Genomic DNA, 24,480 nt, shown 5'->3' on the forward strand with positions numbered 1-24,480 from the left:
GTTGCCCCTGAGCTTTTCAATGGCAGACGAGAACTAAGATAAGCAGACGGCACTTGCTTTAACAAACTATTGTATGTTATATCGTTGTGTGGTTGCACTGCCTCAGACCTATATTTTGTGATGATTTTTAGATGGAATAAATACCTTGAATGTGCACTGACTGTGGAGACATTTCGTTACGATCAAGAACATCCTTACTTTTGTTTCCATCTTCCATTTTTAAACCAAAATAATGCAAATTTCAGTTTAATTATTAGAAATACGATTTGATTGCCGATAATGAAAATCTCCAAATTAAAAAAAATGCGAAAAGCATTAGCTGTTGTGGTGATTTGGGGCAGACGGCCTCAGGAATTACAAGCAGACATGCACTCTATCTCTCCATCTGTGGTCAATGCGCCCATTGTCAGTCAGTCCGTATACAGTCCATTCATGGTCAGTTTGTCCATGTTCGTGCTCAGTCTGTACGTGATCAGTCCGTCCGTGGTGTGTCCATTAGCTCGGAGACAAACCAAATATGTTTCTTCCACTTTTACAGAAATTATCTATAGCTCCTCAACAATGTTGTTCCATGAACACTGCCTGTACTTCCTCATGCGTTCTTTGCTATGACGTCATCAGATTGCGGGTAGTTCAATATATTGTGCACGTTTTCTTAACATTTGACACCAACACGCCGTTATTCTATGTCAGCGTGCAGCGTTTATCAATTTCCTTTAATCGGGCCCAGTGCGTGCACCTGCATGCATGCCCAGACATAGAATGGGACTCCTCCCTGGAAGCACTCACTACCTAGCCACACCCATTAAGGAACTCTCGAGACAATATGGAGTTTCTCCAGCACTGCAGTCTTCTACATTACCCAGAGTGTCAGAGTAAGTGGGCTCCCGATGGTGACTACGGGCACTCTCCTGATCTGTGCCAAGAGTTCAGGAAGTACCAAACCAAGGGCACAGACAGACTCCTGACACTGGCGGGGGTAGTGATGCTCATTGCACATTAAAAATGTTCTTTTAAAGGAGGTGTGACAAGCACTTGAGTCTTTGCAAGATTTATGGATTTGGAAGAAATGTATAAAGTTTTGATCTCCCGACTCGAAAATAAAAGTACAAAACATCAAGACAAGGGTCGACACTTAGGTGCATCCCACCCTCCTGCTTTGCTGATCGCTACGCTGCCATCGCTTGCCATTGATTAAAACTTAATGTCGTCATCCTTCATCGAGCACCTCTCATAACGCCTACCAAATCTTTGTTGTTATTTCTGGAAGTCGAATGAGGCTTGGATTCTCAAATGAACGATTTGGACACAATTGGTGACGATATATCCGCACATAACGGGGGCATGGTCGAAGCAAGCCCTGCAAGTCTGAAGCAAAACCTAGACTGTACAAGGCCGGGCGGGACAACTTAGGAATGGCCAGCTACAAAGACATATTTTATATCATTGGAAAGATCTCGAGGAGATGAACACGAAAAGTTCATGTGCCAGTGCATACTACGATGTACATTTTGTCAGTGATGTATACGAAGAGATGAAAATAATGCTGTTGTGAGCAAGCTAACTTAAACTTATCTTGGAATACTTCCTTGTACAGAGTAATCCAGCATTGTCTGTCATGCCTTTGCTTTCCGTATAGTACACTTTGTGTACAGTGTTGATCATACCGGCCAGTCATTAGACAAATGTCAGATTTGTCATTACATAGGTATTAGTTAGATTGTTTGTCCTTCCTTTCATTAGAAAGTCAGTAGACCTGTGACAGAGGTCCGCAAGCAAACAAAGATACAGTCCCTGAGAAAAGGGTACACACGGATCAGCCCTATACGGCATCAAAGGTCTGACACACAGACATTATCCTCAGACATTCTTCCATCCCCACGAATCAATGCTCTGCACCTGTATCACACTACAGTTCATACAGTATCCATTTGAAGGACTCATCTTATACATACATACGTACATACATGCATGCATGCATACATACATACATACATACATACATACATACATACATACATACATACATACATACATACATACATACATACATACATTCATACATACATACATACATACATACATACATACATACATACATACATACATACATACATACATACATACATACATACATACATACATACGCATGCATACATACATGCATGCATACACACACACACACACACACACATATACATACATACATACATACATACATACATACATACATACATACATACATACACATACAAAGTTAGGTACATTAGTTAATAGAAGTAGATACATCTTAAATATATGTACACATTATATTTACCTACACAATAAGTTATATAACATCTCCGTAGAAATGCTATTTAAGAATACCTGCATTACACTCACATACCAAAAAGTATTACTAGGACTTAGTTATGTGGCACACACCAGATAGTTAATTTAAGTTATATTTACCACATATAACATGATACATGCTTTAAAAGAAGCTAAGAAATAATACATAGACACTGAATATGAAGACATAAAATACACCTTGCAAATATAAGCTAACCTGTGAAAAAGCTGTGTATGCTGACCAGAGACTGAAAAAGTGGAGAAATGAAATCTGACCCACAAACATGCTGCTTGGGAATATAAGGGGCCTGGGGCTGAGACAAGGCAATAGGTGAAATGGACACCGTAAGCGCTGGGCTCACTGTGCTATTGTGAAAGTGAAGCAAGTTAGATTGAGTGGTTAAACTGGGGCTAGACTTAATGATTAAAACACAAGTTAAAATATATTGGCTAATATATACAATTTAAATACTCCTACAGTAGCCTTCCTCTTTACTGAGCAAAGCTCAATGAACAGACTTCAGAATCCTTGAATCAGACAATCATTGCACCTGCCGTTGAGAGTACATCTCAGGTTGAGTCGATCAGCAACTCATTAAAGATTTAGGAGAAGGAAGTAATTGCTCAGACAGGTCACTACAACGAAGAGAACTCAAAACCCGTTCACGAGGGACAGTGTTGTATCCACGTCAATCAAGCACATGAAGTGGTTATTGCGACAGATTTTGGCCTCTTCCAAAATCATGTTTTGTTCTTGGAGATGATCCTTGCATCCAAACATCCCTTTGTCGCTCCTTTCTGCTCCCTACCATATCGTTGGAAGATCAGACATCAAGCCAGGATATTTTCTTTGATGCTTTATTCTTAGCATTAGATCCGAGTTTACTTTTTTAAAACCGTGTGAAGTTCCTCTAGTTTGAGGAAGCGTCATACACATTGCTGATAATGTCATGTAATAAACAGTCCACGGAAATCTTGAAAGTAATGGCTTCATTTCGTAAGTCATTTTCGTTTGGGGAAAAGACAACATAAGTTATTTAACTGACTGGCCTTCTTCTTTTTAAAATATATAGTTTATAAAATACAGAGTGAAACAAAGCATAAACAGGATTACAAAGGTAACTGCAACTTCAGAAGTAAAACCAGATTCAGAGTTTCAGAGTTGGCACAGGGCTATATGAGTTTCTATTTTTTCCAAAGGTTACATAGATTGAAACCGATGTCCATTTGAAGTTTTGGGTCTGCTGCCACTTGATTTGGGAGGTTTTCCTCCATCAGGTAAGCATACATTGGCCTTTCATTTTCCCAATGCCTAAGCGACTTGCCATTAAAGCATTGATTATCAGACTATCCTGGCGCTTTTGCATACTCAAGCGGTGTGTCCTGTATGGTTTCACAAAAATATGCTTTGGTCAGGATTTGTGATTTGTACCGCAGCAAGTCCCATGTATAATATGTGGGGTTTGTGAATAGAAAGCGAAGTTGAAAGTCTTTTTGCGCCATGATGGTCTGTAGTTGCCTGAAATGGATGATGTACGTCTATTTCAGGGAATGTTTGAATTCCACCATGGATAGGGCTACATCATCAGACCCTTATTATCATTGTTGTTATTTTATTTATTTATTTGTGTGTGTGTGCGTGCGCGCGCGCGCGCCTCTGTGTGTGTGTGTGTGTGTGTGTGTGTGTGTGTGTGAATACAAAATGTGTTACGGTTAAAAATTCGCCGTGACAAAAGGGGTAGGAAGTGTCCTCAGAAACAGCAAAATACACCTCTGAGAAGAATGATATTTTCAATAATTTGTATTAAGCAACAGCAAGATACAACAGCAAGATACAATAACTTTCCGGAGAATATGCAGACTCCCTAACAACTCGGCTTTCTGCTTTGACAAGAGTGCCAGAAGAACTGTGGAGAACACAGTCACTCTACTAAACTGTGCTGAGAGATCATGAGGTACCAAACCAAATGGACTCCAAAACTGTGGGGGAGTATGGCGACAGTGTTCTTGGGATGCAATGGAGACATTTCAAAGGCAAGGTCCGCATACTTAGTGAGTGAGTTTACTTTACGGTGCACTCAGCAATTTTTCAGATATATGGCGGCGGTCTGTAACTAATCAAGTCTCAACCAGACAATCCAATGACCTAGTCTGGACCGGACTATCCAGACTATCACAGGTCCAAACTGAATTATTTAATGACCGCCGCCATATAATTGGATTATTGCTGAGAACGGCGTAAAACTCACTCACTAGGTGGGCAAACTAGTGACTGGCATCATGAGCATCTATGAACGCAGCTGAGAAGCGATGACTTGCGACCACCCAAGCAGCCCTGTCAAGTGGATCCTTTTATTGTGTGTGTTGGGAGTAGAATATGTCTTCAATAACCCTTGCGACTTGTAAGGGACGACAAGCCGGATTTAGGGGTCAGAATCGCTGTTTTGGTTGACACATGTTACATAAACTGCCGATGCGAACGATGTCAGTCACAGGAAAGTCTAGCCCAGATATATCCTCTCAAAACGGGGCTATGGTCGAAACAAACCCTGCAAGTCCGAAGCAAATTCTAGAACGTACCGACTCGTCATATACAATGCCTGTTAGACAGGCAATGTCTACTAATAGTATAACTGATGACAAAAACACCTGGACTGGTTTGAAATGTCACCTTTATGATTCTTTTAAAGTGGCCATAGTGTCATCTCAACTTGATAACTTTTTAAAAAATTTATGAACTCATCATATATATTTACTGTACTGTATAGACTATACTGTTGTTTCGAACTATCACCACTGATAATTTCATTGTTATGTTAACGATTTTACTGGATTTCATGTTGTGATTTCATGTTGTTAATAAAGAGAGATGTATTGACTTTGGTGTCGGTTGACTTTCCATGTTACTCTTCGCTGACAATAAGTCTCTGTTTGATAGCACTGACATGGCACATGACATTTTGTATCATATCAAACCCAGAAAGTGTTAAATGTTTTACGGTACTAATTATCAAATTTTGGAAAATTAACATCATTTGTTCTTCTCAACATCTTTGACCACAAAGTATTGCCAAATTTAGCTTAGCTTAACAATAATTTCATAAAACAAATTCTCTTTCTTGGTAGAACAAGTGCTCTTTTACTTAGTACATAGGGATGAACTTGGATGTTTCTCTTCAAAACTGACAATATATAAACATTGTAAAATAGTGGACACGGTTATTATGTCCAAAGGATAATGGAATATTATACCACACATACCCTTATCAATATGAATGAAGTTGGTAGACAATGCTGGGCACATAATTTAAAACAATCGTTAAATAACTGTGGCTTTAGTTATGTATGACACAATCAAGACGTGGGTTGTGTAGATAGATTCTTATGTGATTGTGTATATCAATTGTTTCTCAAACAAAATGTTTATCAAGCTGTAAAGAAGGAATAATGTTCTGAAGAATATTCATTAATTGTTAATATAACCTCATATAGAATGGCCCTTACTAAATTTAGGTGTTCAAATCACAGATTAATGATAGAGGAAGATAGAAAACTTCATAATGCTAAACATCAACGATTTTGTCCTCTATGTATGGTTCCCTGTACTGAAACATTGAGTACCATTTCTGTATGTACTTCTTGTACTGAAAATAAAGAAATAATCAGTTGCAACTGAACATCCATGACCTCTCTATATTTGTGTCATACACGTTGTTCTTCTTGTATAAAGGGCCGATGGCCCACTTGCTGCAATGATCACTTTAATCAGGCTAAATGAAAGAAACCGAAAACAATGTACCTAGAATGTGCTTGCAAACTCACGTGACTCGGTTATTCGCCTGGATGAGGCTGACAAAACCAATCTGATTGCAATCAACCACAATTTTCTTGTGTTTTGTAAATGCTCGCAACCCAAACTGGCAAGTTATAGAGGCTCTAGTGGTGTAGCCCTACTGGTTAGGAAATATAGAAGAGGTACAATCGTGGAACTAGAGATGAGTATGATTGAATAGTGACTGTCCGGACTGAGGTGGCCACATGGTGTGGTGTGCTGTTGGCGGTTGACGATGATCCTCCAACGTTCCAGCCTCTTGAATCCCTGGACTACACCATGTCTTTGTACGATACATACTTTGCACAGGACCTCACTATTCTCATAAGAGACGTCACTGCCAATCTGAGAACACATACAAAACGTTCAGCATATCTTCAGAGAGCACTCACGGAAAGGTATAAATCGCAATATACATACTCCTCAAAGTGCAGTTCATCACAGACTTCGACTATGTGTTCATCCATACAGATAATCTGGCATGTGTAACAGAATACGTTATTGACAAATCTGTAACCTGCTCAGTGTCTGATCATTTGCCGATCATGGTGTTTACGAACTTAACTACCCCTCGTGCCCGCTATATATAGTCTTAATGCTGTATCGATAAGAAACTGGGCCTTTATTCTAGAAACGTTCGTAGCCCGAAGAATTCGTAACTTTGATCGTAGCCAATGTGTTAAGAATAGGCTTAAGAAGTTCGTAGATCTACGAACGAATAAGGGCCCTGAATCGCATCTTCGTGAAGCATCTTTCGACGTAGCAGAATATTCGACTCCAGAAACTTAAATATGACAACCCTTGTAATGACTATTTTGTAGACAGTCGCCATAAAGCAGCAGCTGAAAGCATTCCATGTTCGAGCTTTAGGCCCTACCTGAAACCACATTTGGAGAAAGGATAACATCAACAGTCTGTATAAACTAGTTCCACACCCTCTACAGTTTGGATTTCGGAAAAACGCCAGCGCAGAGACAGTCTGCTCTAGCCTGCAAGAGAACATAGCATACTGTAATGAAAGACAATATCTTGTCAACTGTGTGTTTTCAGATAATTCTACGGCGTTTCATCGTGTCTGGCGGGATGGTCCGTTTCTCAAGCTATACGAGATGGCTATTACATGTAAAACGTGGCGTCTGTTGCATAATGCGTATTCCTGTCTGCAGTCATATGTGACATTTTCAGGATGTGAACCCGAGATACTCACAATCAGTCAAGGCGTGGGCCAAGGACGTGTTCTGCCTGCCTGCCTGCCTTTTCACCGTGTACACCAATGGACTCATCTGTGAACTGGACTGCTCTGGGTACGGCGTATGGTTGCCTTGGGGACATTATCCAGGCCAACTTCTAGCTGACGATTGCCAGCAACTCACCATCCATCAACTATCCAAAACCTATTGAACACTGCAAACGCATATGTAAGTAGCAACTGGTTTATAATGTTAGCAAAAGCTCCCTTTTAATCAAATGTGATGTGTCCAGATCTGTACTGTGGCCAGAATAAGTCACATGAACACACTCTAGTTGCTTGTGAAAAGTGATCGAAGAATATCAAGACAGATCATAGCCATGGTACATTCTTTGGAGGGCTAAACTCTTTATCAGCTGTTCGAGTATTACATCGAGTAATGCACTTTATGATTCCAACACCTAGGGACAACTCTCTCTCAGAGGATATGATATGGTAGAAGTACCCGAAAAGATACTTCGGCAAAAAAGTACAAGGCTTACCTAAGCATAGCCCTTCGCATAGTGCCCCGGACAGCCTACAGCTTTCCACAATACAATCCTACACTGATCGCCATTCACTTCTATTCATGTCAAAGCTCTACGGGGCGGGCAGTAAATACTACTTCAAATGTGTCTTCATTAGACGATTTGGTCAATATAAATGTAACCATATTAACGATAACGACGCTCCTACCACCTACCTTGAAAATGTTCAGACACGTCCAAAAATACTGTCTTGAAACGGATGTCAGGGACTAGCTTCGTTCCTGTAATCCTCTCGGCAAGGCTAAATGGAACCAGTTGGTGAGACAGAGGTAGAAACCTCCACATATCTACTGTCCAGATACATGAGGGAGAAAACTAATAGACTCTGGCTACAGTGAAACTGACTTCCCCTGAAATTTAATGCTTTTGTTCAGATTGCTTGTAAACCGCTAGAATTGAGAGAATGTGCTTGAGCTAAGTTGTTTATGACCTAGTGACCTCTCTCTCAGGACCCCACCCCCACCCCCACCCCACACACACACCCCACACACACACACCACACACACACACAGTCACTGACGGTGAAGATCACGGTGAAGAAGATGCTCTTGCTATTGATCACTGTATTGTCTGGGCTAGATTCGATTTGTTTACAGACAGATGACTGGAATATTGCTGAGTGAAGCGTTAAGGAAGCAGATTTTATGGAGATATCACGCGACACTGTCAAACAGCACTGAAATAACTTCAGTCCGTGTTAGCTATCCCGGACTGATGGAGGTCTCAGATGCACACTGAAGCCTAGTGGTTAAAGCGTTCGCTCGTCACGCCGGAGACCCGGGTTCGATTACCCACATGGGTACAATGTGTGAAGCCCATTTTCTGGTGTCCCCCGCTGTGATATTGCTGGAATATTGCTAAAAGGCTGCGTAAACCTAAACTCACTTACTCAGTCAGATGCATACAGCATCAAACATTACAGGGGGGAATCGGGGATTCGAACCCTCAATTAACGTATCAGTGTGACAGCTGCCAGGCAGTCATTGCCATCATTGTCAATTCACAGCAATTAGTAGACTCATTCACTTGAAGCGGTGTGCATATTTACGTCAGTTATTGGTATCTCCATGGTAACCAAACCCGTCTATTTAAACAGCATCCGACCGTTATAATGATCTTACAATAGTGGGCAGACGACTTGACGAATTACGTCTAGACATGCACCCATTCGCTAAACAAATTCACCATTACAATGAAACCGTGAGGGTAACGGTCCATGTGAGCCCACCTGCTCTATTTTTAGAGTGTAGTGGGAAAGAGGTCAGTCTGTTTGTCACGTGAACATATACTGTTGACACAGTGTTATCGAAAGTCTCGTCATATTGATAGCTTGCAAAACTTTCAAAATGGCGAAGCGGGTCGCAGTCATTGGTGCCGGGTGTAGTGGTCTGACCGCCATCAAATGTTGTTTAGATGAAAATCTGGAGCCGTTTTGTTTTGAGCGAACTGACGAACTCGGGGGATTATGGAATTTCACGGAAAAAGTTCGGGAGGATCAGGGATGCGTGATGAGGTCAACTGTCATCAACACAAGCAAGGAGATGATGTGTTTCAGCGACTTCCCTATACCAAAAGAGTTCCCTAATTACATGCACAACACTCAGGTAAACGCATGGCTTTTGGTTGCCGTTTGTTGACATGGAAGGAGGCCCTGTGTGGGTTGTATATATATTTTGTTTAAATTATGCTCTAGAGACGACATTGACAGTATATTTATGATCGAGTGAATTTTGCGCATCGTGTAGGTGGTTTGTTTATATCAGTTTGTTTGTAAACGTCGATGAACATACTACCTGTTGGTTACATTCACTGCTAGCATCTGTCGCTGCAGCATCTGCCTCATTTTACCCTTAATATACACACCACGTGTGCATGTTGTTGAGTGAGTTTAGTTTCACGCCACACACGGCAACATTCTAGGTATATGTAAATAATCGAGCCTAGACCAGACAATCCAGTGATCAACATCATGAGCATCAATCTGCGCAATGGGGAACCGAAGACATGTGTCAACCAAGTCACATGTTGTTGAAAGGACAATGTGCTTCTAATACCTCTGAGCAGAAATAAACGTTATGGTCTGGTCATTTGTGAATCTTTGCTTATGGTATTGCTCGTTGGTACATATGGACAGGCTTTATGGACGAACAACTTCTTTATTCAGATGATGCGACGATTCGATAATGATACCTGTATCGTTTACAAGCTAGTATGAGCAATGTAGACACACGCACGCACGCACGCACGCACGCAAGCACACACACACACACATACATGCATACATACATACACACACACACATACATACATACATACATACATACATACATACATACATACATACATACACACATACATACATACACACACATACATACATACATACACACATACATACATACATACACACACATACATACATACATACATACACACACATACATACATACATACATACATACACACACATACATGCATGCATACATACATACATACATACACACATACATACATACACACACATACATACACACACATACATACACACACATACATACATACATACATACATACATACATACATACATACATACATACACACACACACATACATACATACATACATACACACATACATACATACACACACATACATACACACACATACATACACACACATACATACACACACACATACATGCATGCATACATACATACATACATACATACATACACACATACATACATACACACACACACATACATACATACATACATACATACATACATACATACATACATACATACATACATACATACATACATACATACATACATACATACACACACACATACATACATACATATGTCCCTTGCATTTGTCCTTAATACAACATATAATTGTTTGATATACTGATCATAAAAACCATGCGAGATCATGACAATTACGGAAATGAACCAGATGTTAGTGCAGGTTTAACAAAATGCAAATACCTGTGCTCTCGAGGAGGGTGATCAACAGAACACCATGACTTTTCTGACGTCACAGCGTTTACTGATTCCAGGTGTGGCGGTACTTCAAGATGTACGCAGATGCCTTCAGCCTTCAGAAACACATTCAATACAACAAAGAGATCATATCAGTGAAGAAATCAAGTGACTACGAGCAGACCGGAAAATGGGATCTGCAGATCAGAGATCACAAGACCAGAACTGAGGAGACGAAGATATTTGATGCAGTGATCGTGTGCACTGGTCACCATGCCAGCAAGAACGTGCCGTACTTCACAGGTCAAGAAGACTTTCAGGGGAAGATCCTTCACTCTCACGACTACAAGGACTGTATCGGGTATGCTGGAAAGAGGATAGTGGTTATCGGGGTCGGTAACTCGGGCGGAGACGTGGCTGTGGAGCTGAGCAGGGTGGGGCAGGTGAGTGTGTAATACGTAAATGGTCAACCCTTTAGCTAGCTGGAACTGACTTAATGCAGCACGGAGATAAAAGTTCATGATTTATTTTGTGGCGTCTCCTACACCCCGACAGCATTCATGCTCATAATCAATAGATTGTCTATTTTCTGTTTCTATACACCTCAAATAATCTTTGTGCGGGTTCTAAAATATATATCGGATGCAAAAATGCTGGACCTGACAAAAAGATGAATGAAGACTGAATTCTTTCTACAGGTGTTTCTGAGCACAAGGCGTGGTACATGGATAATCAACAGAATTGCGGACAATGGCATTCCCGGCGATTTTCAAGTTGGTACACGTTTTTTCAATACAATTCGACATTCCCTGCCGGAACAGACATTGAGCAATTCATTTCAGAAACAGCTCAACAAACGTTTCGACCACGAGCTGTACTCCTTGATGCCTAAACATTCGGTGTTTGCTCAACATCCTACAGTAAACGATGACATGCCCAACAGAATCGCAACTGGCTCTTTAAAGATCAAGGCCGACGTCAAGCGGTTTACCAAGACGGGCGTTGAGTTTGTTGACGGGACGGTGGAAGATGATATCGACGTTATCATACTGGCTACAGGGTATATATTCGGCTTCCCGTTTATTGACAAGTCTGTGATCGATGTTAAGAAGAATAAGATCAAGATGTTCAAATATATGTTTCCACCTGACCTACCTAAACAGACATTGGTGGTGATTGGATGTTTTCAGCCTATCGGCGCCATTATGCCCCTTGCAGAATTGCAGTGCCGCCTATCAGCAAGAGTGTTCAAAGTAAGCAAGTTTTCTTTCTTTCTTGTCAATTTGGAAATGAATGTACAGTACAAGATATGTGACACAGGAAGCAGCAGTATCTGGTCTTATTTTGCAAAAGTTCAACAAAACCGAAATTTTGGACAGTATCCCGAAAGGATTGTTATAGCCAAATAGGAACGGGCCCTTATTCTCGAAATGCTCGTATCTCTAAGAATTCTTAACTTTGATCGCATCCAATGTGTTAAGAATGGGCTTAAGAAGTTCGTAGATCTACGAACGTTTCGAGAATAAGGGCCCAGAACTCTTTTATGTGCATCCCATGATATTTCGTAAGTCTGTGTTTATTCCATCCTGTGTTGTCTTAAGCGGAGTAGTTGCCTACTAGTTAAGTTTTGGCTCGTGACGTCGAAGGTCCGGGTTCGATACCCAACTTGGAGAAAATCTGTGAAGCCTTTTTCTGGCGTCGCGATATTGCAGGAATATTGCTAATATCGGTGTAAAAATAAATTCACTCTCTCATTCTGCGTTCACCAGGGCATATGCAGTCTCCCGTCGAAGTACGAGATGTGGGCGGACATTGGGAAGAAAGAGGCGAACATGGCAGCGAGATATGTCGAGTCTCAGCGTCACACCATCCAGGTCGACTACATCGACTTCATGGACGAACTGGCGGACCTTGTTGGGTGTCGACCAGCCATAGGTGAGGACTCGGCTATCTCCCCTTAGAATACGCCTAAGTTGTATGTAATTCAGTGAGTGTGAGGTTGGTGGGGTATCCTTGTGGTGAAAGAGTTTGTCCGTCACGCTGAAGACATCGGTTCGATTCCCCACATCGGTACAATGTGTAAGGTTTCTTTCTGGTGTCCCCCGCCGTTATATTGCAGTAGTATTGCTTAAAGCTGCGAAAAAGCTCACTCACTCTCAGGTACGTCATTAAAAGCGAAATGGTAGATGTATTCAACCCAACGAAGCGATTACCCTTATCCAAGATCACTCATCCCCGTGGTGTAGTGTGATGTTGCAGTAATGTTGTGTAAGTACTTACGCACTTACTGATCTTACCTGACATTACCTTCCTCACCTCTCGCTAATCGACCACCACCAAGAGAAACATGAAACACAATATTGTTGATCTCAGACCAAAGCAGCTGTCATTATTATTACAGCCTTTAACATTAGCCTGAAGATTAGAAAGTGTCGGTGGTCAAACTAGTAACTGCTATCATGACCATCTATGGACGCAGTTGGTAAGCGATGACATCTTATGGCTTACTCGCCATATAAATCGTCACTAGAATCACTAGTATGTCTGACCCAGATTCGATTTGATTGACAGACCGCCGACATATGCTTCGCATTAAACAAAATGACACACACAGTCTTAATGGTGCATTTCATGTCCCTGTGTGGAAACTCCACTACAACTCTGTTCTAGGCCGTCTTCTCCTGACTGATCCGAAACTTGGACTCAAGTGCTACTTCGGCCCCACCACCCCCTACCAATACCGTCTAATGGGGCCAGGCACGTGGTCGGGAGCCCGGGAGGCCATCATGACCCAGACATACCGAATGGAGTACCCCTTTAAGACCAGACCCCTGCCTGCAGGAACACAGAAGCAGTCGTCCTATAGACTCCTCACACTGCTGGTGCTTGTGGTGTTCATTGCCGTCTTCTACCAAGTGTTCTTTTAAATAAGATGTGGCGAGTTTGTCGAGTGATTTTTACTCGGTTTTCCAATGCAGGTAGATACTGCCTTATGTCATACCAAATCAAAACCAGCTTAAATATATTGGTAATGATTTCATGAAAAATCACTTATCCTATACTAAAAGTGCATAAACCAATGTCATTGAGCAAGTTTTCAAAGCAGGTAGATACTGCCTTATGTCATACCTAATGAAAACGAGCATAAATATTTCGGTAATGATTTCCTAAAAAATACATATCCTATACTAACAGTACAACTGGATAGCAATCGATGTGTTTTTCATCACGCAAGCGATTTTTATAGATATATTCCGTACGCATATGTTTCAAACTTTCTGCGTGTCTAACATTTTAAGTGTTTAATTGGTACGTATTGGTATTTTTCAGTGCGTAATTAAAAACTGTCTATACGTAAATTACCCGGATACGCAGTTTATGTGTCCCCGAGATATATTTTTCGCTGACTTTGGAGCACGTTCGAGAACGGGGTTCCTTGCATCAGCTGACATGTACTGCTGAAATTTTAGTTTAGTACCCATGTGTGGAATCAAACACGGCTCTTCGGCGTGACGAGCGAACACTTTAACCACAATTCCACCTCATCGCCCAAAGTTATACCAGAAGCACATGTGATTATTTGATGACCAGGCCAATGTTTTTCGGTTTTTAACATACGACATATTGCATTAAATGTTGTTCTTGTTTTTATATGTATAATTTCACATACATTGTTGAAGCAACCATTAGAGTGATTTTATACAGTTTTCTATGTGTTTTGTGTATTCTATTTGCATGTATGTCGTTTTGATAGGGATAGGAAATTAAGTGCCAAATAACATTGTCGAACTGTTAAAAAAACGGGAGTTATACTTCACGGGTCAGCCAGTCAAGGGAGATAAACACTATGCGTTCGGACGACCTGGGCATCTTCAGTTATGTTTCAGACACTTTTTATAAGTCTCGAGCCACCTCACTTTGTTATGAAGAGATGCCCGTGAAGGCCTAAGTTAAAATTAGTCATGCTTGTCGTATACTGTGGAAAACATTATCGGTTGGTCTAGGCTCTATGACTTAGTGAAAGCATGTCATCATATCTAAGTTAGACAGATCGATGCTCATGTTGTTGATCACTGGATTGCCTGGTCAAGACTGGATTTACTTACATACCGCAGCTAAATAACAAGAATATTGCTGAGTGCGGGGTTAAGCAAGAAAATATTGATGGAGATATCACTCGATACTGTTCGACAACTGAATACTTTACCAATCAGTGCATGTCAGCTAGAAATGGGTGGAAAGCTAAGGCTGAAGGTCTCAGATGCTAACCACACCAAACATAACATTAGCGATTCGATTCCCACGACTGCCCAGAATACAGACATGCAACAAGGAAGCGACTCTCAAAAGCAAATCGCGCTCACTGTCATTTCCGGTAGTTGTAACAACAGTTTCGACTGATATCTTCGACAGAAACTTAAACCATGTTATATTACCATGATTCATAGCTCCTTGCTCATTTTGCATAAAAAATATAGAGTTCAATTTCACTTGTTAAATTACACGCTTAAAATGGCCTGCTATTTGCTGGCTCAGAAAGAACAACCTGATTTTATTTTAATTGTTGAATATGTCAGACAATGTTGTATGTGTTTAGACAATAAAGGGCATGTGCCGTATGTACTGTGAATGAAATATTTATGTAGCATTTGGAACAATACCACTGGCATTTGTTTTCACTGAACATAATATTTCCTCATTATACATTATGTAATTCTAAAATAGCAAAAGTACCAAACCACGGTTTGAGTTATATTTCCTCAAATAAAATCATTAACCATGAGTTTTCTCAAATTTGAGTAAAAACTCAGACTTAAGTCTGAAAACAGTTATATTTCTAGCTAATATACATCTTATGATATCCCCATGAAGCGTGGAAGAAATGTTCAGTCTTGTTCGTGTTGTCCAGTGAGTCATTGTTCGCACAGGGCTGCGTAAACTATCTACCTATCCGCTTCAGTATGTTTAATGCAGCACATAGTATGTGTTGTCACAAACAGATCTGGTTCGGGCATGCGCTCTAAAGCTACACCAGGTTGCCTTTCAACGAAGCCGACAGAGTTACTCCCCGTTGTGTGCCAGATCGCACGGAGGTCACTCAAGACTGACAGCAAGACATGGTCAAAGTCCACGCGGTTTATCGTATTAAATGCTCAGTCGGTAAGATTCAAAATGGCGAAGCGGGTGGCGATCATCGGGGCTGGATGTAGTGGTCTGACCGCCATCAAATGTTGTTTAGATGAAAATCTGGAGCCGTTTTGTTTTGAGCGAACTGACGAACTCGGGGGATTATGGAATTTCACGGAAAAAGTTCGGGAGGATCAGGGGTGCGTGATGAGGTCAACTGTCATCAACACAAGCAAGGAGATGATGTGTTTCAGCGACTTCCCTATACCAAAAGAGTTCCCTAATTACATGCACAACACTCAGGTAACGGTTTTTCTCTGATCAAACGAACCGTAAAGCCCTTTGGGTTTTTCACACGGAAGGGGGCCCTGTAGGGGTTTTATGTGTTGTTATAGTCACTTATAGGACATCACTAATGTTGGTATAATTTTAGGTTCGGCTGAATATCATACAGCTTGTTAGTGGTTAGTAAATCCCAATTACATATTGTTCATTTTATAATCACTATTATACTAATTATGTGATGTGTATTGTTGGAAAGCCGACCAGTGAGAGCTTAATGGCAATTGATTTCTCAGTAGACGTTTTCGGGGCGGAGTATGCGATGGTAATCTGCTCTGTATCAAAGTATGCCATGGACGACAAAAAACAACACTATCAGTTTGGTTTCAAGATATGATATCAGCACAGACTTTGAGTGAACGAGTATGTTTTTACACCACTTATAGCAATGTGGCAGCAATTTCTTAGAGTTGGACAGAAGAAAGGAGTTCATCTGTTTTACCCATGTTTGGAATCTCATCGGGTTCTTTTGCGTGAGGAGCAAATGTTATATCACGCCAATCTCTCCCCATCATACTTTCTCTTCGCCCAACTACGAGCAATGGCTTTAACCACTATGCTCCTGTCAAATGATATTCCGCTTTATCGTACTGCATACAAAAGACCGACATTCAGCGGTATGGCATAGCATACAGATGACCAACATTCACCATTGTGGTACTGCATTGTGGGCCGACATTCTTCTATGTAGTAATGGATACAATTGACCAACATTCTATGTAGAAATGCATACAAATGACCCATATTCAGCTATGTGGCACTGCATACAAATGACCGACATTCTTCTATATAATAATGCATACACATATCCGACATTTCTTTATGTAGAAATCCATACTAATGACTGAAAGTCTTCCGTATAGTAATGTATACAAATGATCGCCATTCTTCTGTATGGTATCGCATAGAAATGATCGCCATTCTTCTGTATGGTATTGCATACAAATGACCGACATTCTATGTAGAAATGCATACAAATGATCGCCATTCTTCTATATGGTATCGCATATAAATGATCGCCATTCTTCTGTATGGTATTGCATACAAATGACCGACATTCTATGTAGTAATGCATACAAATGATCGCCATTCTTCTGTATGGTATCGCATATAAATCAACGCCATTCTTCTGTATGGTATTGCATACAAATGACCGACATTCTATGTAGTAATGCATACAAATGATCGCCATTCTTCTATATGGTATCGCATATAAATGATCGCCATTCTTCTGTATGGTATTGCATACAAATGACCGACATTCTTCTATGTAGTAATGCATACAAATGATCGCCATTCTTCTGTATGGTATCGCATATAAATGATCGCCATTCTTCTGTATGGTATTGCATACAAATGACCGACATTCGTCTATGTAGTAATGCATACAAATGATCGCACCCGTGAAGGTCCCGGGGTAGAATAGGCCTTCAGCAACCCATGCTTGCCATAAAAGGTGACTATGCTTGTCGGAAGAGGCGACTAACGGGATCGGGTGGTCAGACTAGCTGACTTGGTTGACACATGTCATCGGTTCCCCATTGCGCAGATCGATGCTCATGTTGTTGATCACTGGATTGTCTGGTCCAGACTCGATTATTTACATACCGTCGCCATATAGCTGGAATATTGCTAAGTGCGACGTAAAACTAAACTCACTCACTCACTCACTCACTCACTCACTCACTACAAATGATCGCCATTCTTCTGTATGGTATCGCATACAAATGATCGCCATTCTTCTGTATGGTATTGCATACAAATGATTGCCATTCTTCTGTATGTATTGCATACAAATGACCGACATTCTTCTATGTAGTAATGCATACAAATGATCGCCATTCTTCTGTATGGTATCGCATACAAATGATTGCCATTCTTCTGTATGTATTGCATACAAATGACCGACATTCTTCTATGTAGTAATGCATACAAATGATCGCCATTCTTCTGTATGGTATCGCATACAAATGATTGCCATTCTTCTGTATGGTATTGCATACAAATGACCGACATTCTTCTATGTAGTAATGCATACAAATGATCGCCATTCTTCTGTATGGTATCGCATACACATGACTGCCAGTCTTCTGTATGGTATTGCATACAAATTATCGCCATTCTTCTGTATGGTATTGCATACAAATGACCGACATTCTTCTATGTAGTAATGCGTACAAATGATCGCCAGTCTTCTGTATGGTATCGCATACAAATGATCGCCATTCTTCTGTTGGTATTGCATACAAATGACCGACATTCTTCTATAAGATATTGCATACAAATGACCGACATTCTATGTAGTATTGCATTCAAATGACTGGAATTCTTCCATATAGTATTGGATACACATGACCGACATTCTTTGTAGTAATTCATACAAGTGACCGACATTCTTCTGTGTAGTAATGCAGCTGGTGATCGTCTTGACCTGCATGTTTCTGTTGGCTCCAGGTATGGCAGTATTTCCAGATGTACGCTCAAGCCTTCAACCTGACAAAATACATCCAATACAACAAAGAGATCCTGTCCGTGAAGAAGTCAAGTGACTACGAACAGACCGGAAGATGGGATCTGCAGATCAGAGATCACAAGACCGGAAGTGAGGAGACGAAGGTGTTTGACGCGGTGATTGTGTGCACTGGTCATCACGCCAGCAAGAACGTGCCGTACTTCACAGGTCAAGAAGACTTTCAGGGGAAGATCCTTCACTCTCACGACTACAAGGACTGGACGGGGTATGTTGGGAAGAGGGTCGTAGTTGTCGGTGTCGGCAACTCGGGCGGAGACGTGGCTGTGGAGCTGAGCAGGGTGGGGCAAGTGAGTGTTGATGATAATAAAAATCAACTCTGTATAAGAGTCTGTTTAGTTGGAAGTGAAATAAGAAGTTAGATTTCATGACTTAACTGATTGCTGCCATGTACCTCGACTGCATGGATGCTCAAAATCACAGGATCTTCTAGTGTGGAGTGTTGATGACATTAAAGCCACAAAGCTCTCGTAGGCCTGTGATCTCGTAGCTTTCCCCTTAGCATTCCTACCCCCACGCATACTGTAACACTGACTTACGGTAGTCTGTGAGGCGGTGGTCTGTAAATAATCGAAACTGGACCACACAAACCAGTGATCAACAGCATAAGCATCGACCTATGCAATTAGGATAACATCCATGACGATCACAAAGCTCATTTTTGCGCCTCTCAGAATTAATTTATACGATGCATGAAGACCATCTTCTTGTTTCCACAGGTGTTTCTAAGTACAAGGCGTGGTACCTGGGTACTCAACAGAATTGCGGACAATGGCATTCCTTTCGACTTTCTGCGTTCAACGCGCTTCGTCAATAAGATCCGACACTCCTTGTCCAGGGAAACCCTAAGCGGTATAGCTCAGAAACAGCTCAACAAACGTTTCGACCACGAGCTGTACTCCTTGATGCCTAAACACACGGTGTTTGCTCAACATCCTACAGTAAACGATGACATGCCCAACAGAATCGCAACTGGCTCTATAAAGGTCAAGGCTGACGTCAAGCGGTTTACCAAGACGGGCGTGGAGTTTGTTGATGGGACGGTGGAAGATGATATCGACGTTATCATACTGGCTACAGGGTATATATTCGGCTTCCCGTTTATTGACAAGTCAGTGATCGATGTTAAGAAGAATAAAGTCAAGATGTTCAAATATATGTTTCCACCAGACCTACCCAAACAGACACTGGTGGTGATTGGATGTTTCCAGCCTCTGGGTGCCATCATGCCAATCGCGGAGTTGCAATGTCGCCTGGCAACCAGAGTATTCAAAGTAAGTTGTTTTCTTTGTCCTGGATGGTTGCTTGAAAAATGTACATACTGGATTGAGTAGGTATGGGTTTATGCCGCTTTAGCCAATATTCACGGTAGGGGACACCAGAAATGGGCTGCACACACTGTACCCATTTGGGGAATCGAACCCGGTCCTTCAGCGTGACGAGTGAACGCTTTAACCATTAGGCTACCCCACCGCCCCCTATGTAATTGAAAATATGCACATGTTTCGATTATCCGACAATCCCGTTCTCCTCAAAATGATAACAATATTGTACACCGATCTTTCATGTGACCTCTATCGTCTTCCACACGTCTTGTTCTCTGTCCACCAGGGCACGTGCAGTCTCCCGTCAAAGTACGAGATGTGGGCGGACATTAGAAAGAAAGAGGCCGACATGGCAGCTAGATATGTCGAGTCCCAGCGTCACACCATACAGGTCGACTACATCGACTTCATGGATGAGCTGGCGGAGATTGTTGGATGTCGACCAGCTTTAGGTGAGCACTTGGTTGCCTCCCCTTAGAACAATAGCCGTGTTATTATTAGTTATTGAGAGAATGAGCTCGAGTCCGTTTGTTATTGTACACTGCGCTTGCCCAATGCCATTAATTTCACAGCAGGATACACCTCAGGAGCCAACGCTTTAACCATTGGGGTAACCTGGAACCCCTTATGAGTAGATAACGAATGGGTTATTTGTCCTACGTAGCATACCATACCTAGGTTGTTGGGTAAAGCTTGTAAATGCGCTGTAGATACTCTGTCCTGCATGAAGTTGCCCGGCCTTACCTGGCAAATCCGAACGTCACGATTTCTCGTTTTGCTTAGAATCATGTCGTATACTACGCCTCCATTTTTAGTTCTTTTGTGTGTCAGATAAACTAGTGGTTGAAAACATGAGCAAATTCTGGAATGGTAATATACAACCATATTGTTACCTAATAAAAGGCCATAAAAGGCGACTATGCTTGTCGTAAAAGGCGACTAACGGGATCAGGTGGTCAAACTCGCTGACTTGGTTGACACATGTCATCGGTTCCCAATTACGTAGATCGATGCTCATGTCCAGACTCGATTATTTACAGACCGAGGCCTTTTAGCTGGAATATTGCTGAGTGCGGCGTAAAACTAAACTCACTCACTCACACATAAGTGATAGGAAGTAAAACATTCGTCTTTTGCCAAGTTGAGAAGCAGGCTAGCTATTCTCGAACCGTTCGTAGCCCTACGATGTCTCAAGCCCATTCTGTAGACATTGGCTACGATCACAGTTAAGAATTCTTAAGGCTGCGAACGTTTTTGAGAATAAGGGCCCAGATGTCACAATTTCTTTATACGATATCCGGGTTAGAACTGGGTTCCGTTGTGAAACGGTCCCCTGGTCTTCAGAAATCCATGGATGTCGTAAGAGCCCAAATAGCGGGATCGGGTGGTCAGGTTTGCTGACTTGGTTGATACTTATCATCGTATCCCTTTTGTGTAGTTCGTTGCTCATGCTGTTGATCATTATGGTCTCTGCACCAGACACGATTATTTACCAGAATATCGATGTTCATGCTATCGGTCACTGCATCACGTGGTTCAGACTTGATTACTTACACACCGCCCATATACGGGTGGAAAGTTGTACACAGTATTGAGGAGAGTCAGACATTGCAGATTTCCAAACATCCCAAATTTCTTTTTCAGGCCGTCTGATGTTGACCGATCCGCAACTTGCACTCAAATGCTACTTCGGCCCCACCACTCCCTACCAATACCGTCTGATGGGGCCAGGCACGTGGTCGGGAGCCCGGGAGGCCATCATGACCCAAACATACAGAATGGAGTACCCCTTTAAGACCAGACCTCTGCCTGAAGGAACACAGAAACAGTCGTCCTACAGACTCCTCACACTGGTGCTGCTGGTGGTGCTCATCGCCGTCCTCTACGAACTGTTCTTTTGAAGAGTTGGGACAAGTTTATAAAATATATTTTTGTGGTTCATTATATTATTTATAAACGTGACCACAAGCTCAGGGTGTAATATCAGGGAGTTCTTAAGGAAAGTTTATGAATGACAAATTCAATTATATCTTTCAACATTCAACATTTCGGAGTACGTTTTCACTTCTTCATCCAGTAAAATGCAGAGATTTATGCCTATTAAAATTACTTTTGTTGTTCCAACATGTACATACACATCTCTCTACGTTTTAGCTTTCATCCCCTCTAAATGTAGTTGAAATACTTGTGACAATAATGGCAGTCCTCTGAAATCGCCATAACATTTATCTATACCGTTCACATACAGACATATTCCAAGGTCAGGGAAAGGCCAGAGAAGATTATAATTCGTGGTCAACTGGATTGCTGCTGAAATCCTGGTCCACGTTTTGTCCTTCTCTTGATTCATATGATGCTGAATTGTTGGGGGTTTTTTTCATAGAAAATATGGCATTGTATTCATGAAGTATATCCATATAGTAATATATGTTATGATGTAATGTTTTAATGATATATCCATACCGGTACGGACGATATACAAAAAAACATCCGATGTTTTGTCCAATGGCTACAGGTACTTTGCCGTGGTTGATCAGTATTGCAACATATAGCCTCATAACCATGGTGTTCGTGAACTTGTTACCTGCTTTGTGTCTTGGCAGATTATAGAGGTGATGTATAATAAGGCGGGTCCAGAGGGGTATGTGCACCCTCCTCTGTCCCTGTACATTTATTAAAAGACCAGACCTCTGCCTGAAGGAACAAAGAAACAGTCGTCCTACAGACTTCTCACACTGGTGCTGCTGGTGTTGCTTATCGCCGTCTTCTACCAATAAATAAGATGTGAAGAGTTTGTCGAGTGATTTTTACTCTGTTTCGTTGTTTAATTCTGTTTTAATAGTTACTTAATATACACAGATGGTCATGCACTTCACATAGGGGTGACATTCAAGATCAGAACACTGTAAGCGATATCCATGGTGTAATGATGGGAGACTCTGAGCTCCAGAAAAGACTTCGCTCATGTGGGTACGGTATACCCACTGTTCCTTGTTTTTGATTGTCTTGTTCTTTTTTTTTTGTTGTTGTTGTTTTTGTTTTGGGGGTACTATGAATGCTGAGGAGGTATTTTAAGTATTTTATTTTCTATCACCCACTCCTATCATAAACTGATGTCATTGAGCAAGTTTTCAAAGCAGGTAGATACTGCCTTATGCCATACCAAATCAAAACCAGCTTAAATATATTGGTAATGATTTCCTAAAACATACTTATCCTATACTAACAGTACAACTGGATAGCAATCGATGTGTTTTTCATCACGCAAGCGATTTTTATAGATATATTCCGTACGCATATGTTTCAAACTTTCTACGTGTCTAACATTTTAAGTGTTTAATTGGTACGTATTGGTATTTTTCAGTGCGTAATTAAAAACTGTCTATACGTAAATTACCCGGATACGCAGTTTATGTGTCCCCGAGATATATTTTTCGCTGACTTTGGAGCACGTTCGAGAACGGGGTTCCTTGCATCAGCTGACATGTACTGCTGAAATTTTAGTTTAGTACTCATGTGTGGAATCAAACACGGCTCTTCGGCGTGACGAGCGAACGCTTTGACCACAATTCCACCTCATCGTCCAAAGTTACACCAGAAACATATGTGATTATTTCATGACCATGCCAATGTTGTTCGGTTCTTAACATACGACATATTGCATGAAATGTTGTTCTTTTTTTTATATGTATAATTTCACATACATTGTTGAAGCAACCATTATAGTGATTTTAAACAGTTTTCTATTACGTTTTGTCTATCCTATTTGCATGTATGTCGTTTTGATAACTTTTACTTTTTGGGCAGCTATGAAATCGGGCATCCTAAAAGGGAGAGGAAATTAAGTGCCAAATAACATTGTCGAACTGTTAAAAAACTGGAGTTATACTACACGGACCAGCCAGTCAAGAGAGATAAGCACTATGTGTTCGGACGACCTGGACGTCTCTAGTTGTGTTTCAGACACGTTTACCAATCTCGAACCACCTCACTTTGTTATGAAGAGATGCCCGTGAAGACCTACTTTAAAATTAGTCATGCTTGTCGTATGATGTGGCAAACATCATCGGTTGGTCTAGGCTCCATGACTTGGTGAAAACATGTCATCATATCTAAGTTAGACAGATCGACGCTCATGTTGTTGACCACTGGATTGCCTGGTCCAGACTGGATTTACTTACATATCGCAGGTAAATAACAAGAATATCGCTGAGTGCAGGGTGGGGTTA

The 24,480-nt window shown here is 41.3% G+C and overlaps 2 protein-coding genes across 2 annotated transcripts; both read left to right on the plus strand.

Moving 5' to 3' along the window:
- Nucleotides 1–9,202: 9,202 nt before the first annotated feature.
- On the plus strand, nt 9,203–15,557 carry LOC137273461 (flavin-containing monooxygenase 5-like). The gene is made up of 5 exons (XM_067806160.1): nt 9,203–9,543; nt 11,005–11,370; nt 11,626–12,180; nt 12,697–12,862; nt 13,598–15,557. Exons 1-5 carry the CDS (start codon nt 9,286–9,288, stop codon nt 13,852–13,854), a joined length of 1,602 nt encoding a protein of 533 aa, XP_067662261.1. The 5' UTR covers nt 9,203–9,285; the 3' UTR covers nt 13,855–15,557.
- A 427-nt stretch (nt 15,558–15,984) lies between these two features.
- LOC137273459 (flavin-containing monooxygenase 5-like) lies at nt 15,985–23,045 on the plus strand. Its single transcript, XM_067806158.1, has 5 exons — nt 15,985–16,357; nt 18,851–19,216; nt 19,646–20,200; nt 20,538–20,703; nt 21,896–23,045. Exons 1-5 carry the CDS (start codon nt 16,100–16,102, stop codon nt 22,150–22,152), a joined length of 1,602 nt encoding a protein of 533 aa, XP_067662259.1. The 5' UTR covers nt 15,985–16,099; the 3' UTR covers nt 22,153–23,045.
- Nucleotides 23,046–24,480: the final 1,435 nt, after the last annotated feature.

Source organism: Haliotis asinina, chromosome 2 (genome assembly GCF_037392515.1).
Source record: "Haliotis asinina isolate JCU_RB_2024 chromosome 2, JCU_Hal_asi_v2, whole genome shotgun sequence".
Taxonomy (NCBI): domain Eukaryota; kingdom Metazoa; phylum Mollusca; class Gastropoda; order Lepetellida; family Haliotidae; genus Haliotis; species Haliotis asinina.